This window comes from Salvelinus sp. IW2-2015, linkage group LG25 (assembly GCF_002910315.2).
Source record: "Salvelinus sp. IW2-2015 linkage group LG25, ASM291031v2, whole genome shotgun sequence".
NCBI lineage: Eukaryota > Metazoa > Chordata > Actinopteri > Salmoniformes > Salmonidae > Salvelinus > Salvelinus sp. IW2-2015.
In genome coordinates this window covers 21,508,202-21,515,571 of record NC_036865.1, presented here as the reverse complement: position 1 = coordinate 21,515,571, position 7,370 = coordinate 21,508,202, and the positions used below count along the sequence as shown (strand labels likewise).

General features: G+C 43.8%; 1 protein-coding gene across 1 annotated transcript in view; it reads left to right on the top strand.

The window, feature by feature from the left end:
- Positions 1-7,370, top strand: part of LOC139023013 (attractin-like protein 1) — a 203,572-nt gene that overhangs the window by 23,947 nt on the left and 172,255 nt on the right. The window contains exon 4 of the mRNA XM_070434987.1: positions 2,414-2,507. Within this exon, the coding sequence (XP_070291088.1) occupies positions 2,414-2,507 (94 nt within the window). The remainder of the gene's footprint in view (positions 1-2,413; positions 2,508-7,370) is intronic.

The following is a 7,370-nucleotide window of genomic DNA, read 5'->3' as shown; positions in this document are numbered from 1 at the left end:
CCCTTACACAGCCTGGAGGTGTGTTGGGTCATTGTCCTGTTGAAAAACTGATGATAGTCCCACTAAGTACAAACCAGATGGGATGGTGTAGAATGCTGTGGTAGCCAAACTGATTAAGTGTGCCTTGAATTCTAAATAAATCACAGAGAGTGTCACCAGCAAAGTACCATCACACCACCACCTCCATGCTTCACGGGGTGAACCACACATGCGGAGATCATTCGTTCAAGGCGGTTGGAACAAAACWATCTCAAATTTGGACTCCAGACCAAGGTTTCCACCGGTCTAATGTCCATTGCTTGTTTTTCTTGGCCCAAGCAAGTCTCTTCTTATTATTGGTGTCCTTTTAGTAGTGGTTTCTTTGCAGCAATTAGACCATGAAGGCCTGATTCACAGTCTCCTCTGAGCAGTTGTTGTTGAGATGTGTCTTTTACTTGAACTCTATGAAGCATTTATTTGGGCTGCAATCTGAGGCTGGTAACTTTAATGAACTTATCCTCTGCAGCAGAGGTAACTTTGGGTCTTCCTTTCCTGTGACAATCCAGGTTCATCATAGGTTTGAGAGGTTTTGCAACTGCACTTCAAGAAACTTTCAAAGTTCTTGAAATGTTCCGTATTGACTGACCTTCAAGTCTTAAAGTAATGATGGACTGTCATTTCTCTTTGCTTATTCGACCSGTTCTTGCCTTAATATGGACTTGGTCTTTTCCCAAATAGGTCTATCTTCTATATACCACCCCTACCAGGGGTGGTATATAGAAGCGGTCTAATGCACTGCATCTCAGTGCTAGAGGCGTCACTACAGACCCTTGTTCGATTCCAGGCTGTATCACAACYGACCGTAATTGGGAGTCCCATAGGGCAGCACACAATTGGCCCAGCGTTGTTAGGGTTTGGGTGGGGTAGCCATCATTTATAAATAAGAATTTGTTTGTAACTGACTTGAACAAAGGTTTAAAAAAATGTTTTTACCTTGTCACAACACATCTGATTGGYTCAAACACATTAAGAAGGAAAGAAATTCCACAAACAATTTTTTTACTTTTTTTACCCTTTTTTCTCCCCAATTTCGTGGTATCCAATTGGTAGTTAGTTTTGTCTCATCGCTGCAACTCCCGTACGGACTCAGGAGAGGCGAAGGTCGAGAGCCGTGCGTCCTCCTAACTCAACCCAACAAAGCCGCACTGCTTCTTGACACAATTCCCACTTAACTTGGAAGCCAGCTGCACCAATGTGTCAGAGGAAACACCGAACCCAGAATCTTTAGTGGCACATTTAGCACTGCAATGCAGTGTCAAATTAACTTTTAGCAGGGCACACCTGTTGTGCAAAGCTGTCATCAAGGCAAAGGGTGGCTACTTTGAAGAATCTCAAATATAAAATATATTTAACACTTTTTTGTTACTACATGATTGCATATGTGTTATTTAATAGTTTTGATGTATTCACTATTATTCTGCAATCTAGAAAATAGTTTAAAAAAAACTTGAATGAGGTGTGTCCAAACTTTTGACTGGTTCTGTATGTCAACAATCCTTCCTCCAAAGGACCCATCTATGGATAACATTTTATGKAAATCACCAAAATCATAGTATATTTTTATCCTCATTTCGTGAGGAATTTCTCTCTCTCTGTCCTTTTCAGACATTCACTCTCCTGCAGTCTTTCAAAACTTTCATGGAGGATGGRACTTTTTATTTACCTACAGTGAAATACAATTCCCTTTCCCACGACTAYTTGTTGTTTACCTCAGTACAATCATGTACTTAGACTCATAATGGCACAAGAGAAGTTTGTCCTCATTATAATTTCTATGCCCCAGGTTACCTTGACCTGAGTGCTCTGAAACATTGTTCTACCCTCTGCACTCCCTTGGATTGCTCAGAATGAGTAACTGTAAACACATTCCTAGTCACATCATTTTCATCTTATCATTGTATCCCCAAGTTTTCTGCTCAGCATATATGCAGAAGCTAACAGTCATGATTTAAACATTGACTTGCTGTAAACATTCAAATTGTATCTGCCTAATGTTGCKCTTGAGTGTGCAATATGTTTATATTCAATGCTGTTTTGCCCTCTGCAATCATCAAATTATGTGACTCACTGTCACTCCTCTCTGGCTAACCCAAGGTCACTGACCTTCGGGTTAGGTGAGGACACCAGTCTTGACCCTTTTGCCACCAGAGAGTATGGTAATTAGTCATAAGCAGAACGGTCCAAGAAGATGTTGCATCATTCAGATATGGCCCAGAGCTACGGGCTGTATTCAGTCCTGTCACTCTCCTGTCTGATTGGCTGACTCTGGTTTGTGGGTTGTGCATCATTGTGAGATGACTGACAGTGTTTTCCTCTTTCCCCCCCTCTCYTCTCTCTTTCTTTCTCCTCCATTTGTTTTCTTTGACCATGGTAGCCTGCAAGTGCAACGGGCATGCCAATCTGTGYCAGGTGTCGACGGGGAAATGCTACTGCCAAACCAAGGGAATCAAGGGAGACCAGTGCCAGCTGTGAGTACCTTTTACATTTTTTTTGACCTTTTTGCATCATTCCACTATGAGACATATGTTGAAGAAATTGAAGGTTCTTAAATGCTTGTTCCTCAACTCTTTTAAGGTTCCTTGGAGAACTCTTACCAAATAAATAACCTTTGAGTTAAGTGTGGGGTTCTTGACATGGCATCTACTGTTCATCAGAAAATCTGAAAGGCCCATTTTGGTACTTAATGCAGGGGAAAAAATCTATGAATGTTGTTTTCTAATTCTTGTAGAAATATGATGGTTTACACATTTATGCATTGGATGGTTCTCCCATCGAGCAGATTCCTGCCTATAAATATCTTGGCTTTTGGATTGACAAAAATGTGACGTTTAAAAAACATACGGATGAGCTAGTTAAGAAGCTGAKATTTAAAGTAGGCTTCTTTTATAGAAGTAGATCATGAGAAGAAACCTGCACACTTCTTGCTAGTATCACTGCTCTTTTATTAAACTTTACGTAAAGCTTTCTTATTTTTTCTCTCGTGTTATTCAATTGTTACCATGCACCTGCAACAAAGATAGCTCAGATGTGTGAGTACCTTTTGAATATAGAAATAGATCACGCCTCTCCCTAAACAGCAGGAAACAGTTTGTACAGGCAACCTTCCTGCCAGCTCTACTTTAAAACMCTTGGATTCTGTGCACCATAGTGYGCTTCTTTTTATCACAGGTGACAGGTTTAATACTCCTCACTATAAACACAGTCATGGTACTGGTAAATTCACTGGAAAGGTACATTTACATTTGAGACATTTAGCAGATGCTCTTATCCAGAGCGACTTATAGTTAGTGCAATCATCTTAAGATAGTTAGGTGGGACAAGCACATATCACAGGCATAGAAACGACATGTTTCCTCAATAACGGAGCTATCYGTAGAGTCAGAGCTAGAAGGGGGGGTTGAGGTGAAGAGGAGGATTATGTAAGATACTGTTTGAAGAGGTAGTGTATCAGATATTTTTGGAAGATTAGCAGGAACTTTGCTTTCCTAGCTTCAGGGGGGGAAACTGGTCCCATCATTGGGGTGCCAGGACAGAGAAGAGCTTGGACTGGGCTGAGCGGGAGCTGCCCTCCCGTAGGGGTGGGAGGGCCAAGAGACCTGAGGTGGCAGAACGGAGTGCTGGGGTTGGGATGTAGAGTTTGAGCATAGCCTGAAGGTAGGGAGAGGCAGGTCCTCTTGCTGCTTCGTGGGCAAGTACCATGGTCTTGTAGTGGATGCGAGCTTCGTCTAGAAGGCAGTGGAGTGTGCAGAGGAGCGGGGTGACATGAGAGAACTTGGTAAGGTTGAAAGCTAGGCGGGCTGCAGCGTTCTGGATAAGTTGCAGGGGTTTGATGGCACAAGTGGGGAGCCCAGCCAACAGCGAGTTGCAGTAGTCCAGATGGGAGAGGATAAGTGCCTGGATTAGGACCTGCGCCGCTTCCTGTGTGAGGTAGGGTTGTACTCTACAGATGTTGTAGAGTGGGGAGCCCAGCCAACAGCGAGTTGCAGTAGTCCAGATGGGAGAGGATAAGTGCCTGGATTAGGACCTGCGCCGCTTCCTGTGTGAGGTAGGGTTGTACTCTACAGATGTTGTAGAGTGGGGAGCCCAGCCAACAGCGAGTTGCAGTAGTCCAGATGGGAGAGGATAAGTGCCTGGATTAGGACCTGCGCCGCTTCCTGTGTGAGGTAGGGTTGTACTCTACAGATGTTGTAGAGCATGAGCCTGCAGGAGCAGATCACTGCTTTGATGTTTGCAAAGAACGACAGGGTGTTGTCCAGGGTCACACCAAGGTTCTTTGCACTCTGGGAGGGCAACACTGTGGAGTTGTCAACCATGAYGGAGAGGTCTTTGAGCGGGCAGGCCTTCCCCGAGAGGAAGAGCAGTTCCGACTTGTTGAGTTTGAGGTGGTGGGCCGACGTCCAAGTTGAGATATCTGCCAGGCACGCAGAGATGCRTGTCGCCACCTGGGTGTCAGTAGGGGGGAAGGAGAAAGGTAGTTGAGTATCATCCACATAGCAATGATAGGAGAGACCATGTGAGGATATGACAGAGCCAGATGATGGCCTAGAACCGAACCCTGGAGGACACCAGTAGTGAGAGCAGGCACCCTGGGAAATATGCAAATAAGGTTTAAAACCCTACAGCAGGGCTATTAATTTCTGATTCTGGTTTTGGACTTTTGTATGGTTCTTCAAAGAACCATCCCATTTCTGGTTATTCAGAGACCCATCAAATGGTTACCCTATGGCATCGCTCTCAAGAACCTTATTTGGTGTAGGATGATTCTAGCTCCTACAATGTCAATGGTATATCCCACTAGTTGGGGATGAGTTGTGGGGCTGTACCCTCTCTGAACCCCCTTGCAGTGTCAGCAATTTGGCCCTTTCTTAATGTGCGTTTGGGGCCTTAGCCAAGGCTTTAATACCAGTAATGGGGTTGGCACAGGGGGCGCAGCACCCAGTGTGTTTGTTTGTGCCATTGGAGTGCCAGGCTGGCCCTGTGCTGCACTATAATACCCCTAAGTGCTTTCACCGGTGCGGTAAAGGCAGGGTGAAAAATGCTGCATCAATAAATCCTGGAGTGGAGAAGTGCGCTGCTGTCACTGGTCCTGTTATGTTCTAATGAGGCCTGCTCAACTCTGGAGGGCTCCTGTGTGTGCAGGTGCGCGTGTTTGAGTTTGCATGCAGGTGTCCGAGGGATTGAGAGATTTATTAAGAGAATGAGAGTGCATGCATATATTGTGTATTATCGTCTCTCTGTGAATGTCAAGTCATGTGTGCACGTGTATTTTGTAGCGGTGTCTTTTTAATGCTTTGCATACGAGTGAGAAGGTTTTGTTTTCCAAAGGGGACATCTCTGTCATTACCATTTGACCGCTGCTCCTTTTACAGGACTATCAAGCTGTGCACTTTCCTGCACTCGCATTCACACTCGAAAACAGCATTTGGTCTCAGCTATTAAGTACCTGTCACATTAGAGCAAGCCTCATTTCATACCGCACACACATTATTACCATGTGACTGTCATGAGTTACACAACTGACCAAGGGGACGATGCCTGCACGTTCTACGTATAAACCACAAGCTTTTCTTTCCATGTCAAGCAGAGCACTTACACAGGCTGATTTGTGTGTTTTTGTTTTATGAATAGATTGCAATTTGGGATGCGATTCAAAAAGAGTTTTGCATCAAGCAAACAACAAATGTTAACCKCTGATTTCAGATGTATATTTGTTTGTTCTGGTAAACAGTTTTAGCCTGCTGAGATGAGGGGAAATTATGAATAGTAGAAGTTGATTGAGGTGTTTCTGATGTTCAAAGTGCTGATCATCAAAAATGTCTGGGCAGTTAGATTTTTCTGCCCACACTAAATGCCCTATTCAATCTAAACCACATTGCTTGTTTACAGTAGCTTCATGACTCCTCAAAAAATATGTTAACGGTATGAAACTAGGCCACAGAAAAAGAGATTCAACGTGAGATTGATTAAACCATGCATGGCACAAATGTTGTTTTTGACCCGCAAAACTCGGAAGGACACTCAAATCGAAAAAGTTGGGGAATGGTGAACGTGGACGGTCACTGTTTTCCACAAATTTTGACATTTATCAGCAACTTGGGAAAATAATTTCCCTCATCCCCGCTTTCCCATATTCATTAGTCGTCCTTCCTTCAGTCTTGAAGTGTTGTGAGTGGGAGCAGTTGACTTCCCGCGTGTATTTMTATTTGTTCCCTGCACTGCCTGCGCAGTGCGACTCCTTGATTTGTCACGTACGCTTCCCATCAAATGCTTTCGCCGTCAAAACTATTATTTTTTTTCTTCCAGAGAGCTTTCTCAAAATGGCTGTGTGTAATGGAAGACATTTATTTGCCATTTTGATTATGAACGATCGATTTCCCCTCGGCTGGCGGTAAGGCCCCCGTCCCTCTGCTTCAGCAGATGTGCACACTGACTGGCTGCAATAAAGGAACCATTAGCAAGAGCAGGGTTCCTCTGCGAATGCCAACCTGAAACTGTTTGTGTGTGTGTTGTGCCTGTGTGTGTGTGTATGTGTTGTGCGTGAGAGTGTGGTTTTACTTGTGTGTGCTTGTGATGTATTAGTTTATCTTTGTAGATGTAAGTATAGTGAGTGTGTGTGTGTGTTTGTCAGCCTTATCTGTGTGTGTGTGTATGTGTGTGTGCTATGTTCTCTGAAATGTCAAATAAGAGTAAGCAAGGCCAGGAGTGGTTGTGTTATTCATTCTCTGGGGGGGCCGTTTGTCCTTTGCTCCAACGTTGGCTCACAGTGCCTTTGTCTGCTTAGATCTGCAGTGTGGACATCAAGCTTGCTGGCCCACTGTACAAAGGCTACACACACACACACACGCACACCACACACCACACGAGCTGGGGCACATACACATACTTTACACTCTTCTCCAAATATATTAGGACATTGAAGCTAAATATTTGGATCTATGCTCCAGCATTTTAGTACAGAATGTAAGGTTTTATTTGAGGGTATTTTCATACATATCTGTTTTACCATTTAGAAATGAAAACATTTTATGTACAGTTGAAGTGGCGCTATCCCAAAAATGCAATCAATCCAGAAACAACACACAAGGACCTTGTGAAGATGCTGGAGGAACAGTACAAAAGTATCTATATCCACAGTAAACGAGTCCTATATCAACATAACCTGAAAGGCTGCCTCAGTAGGAAGAAGGCCACTGCTCCAAACCGCCATAAAAAAAAGCCAGACTACGGTTTGAACGCGTAGTCTTTGTTTGGGGACAAAGATCCGTAGTTTTTGGAGAAATGTCCTCTGGTCTGATGAAACTAAAAATTAGAAACTGTTGGCCATAATGACT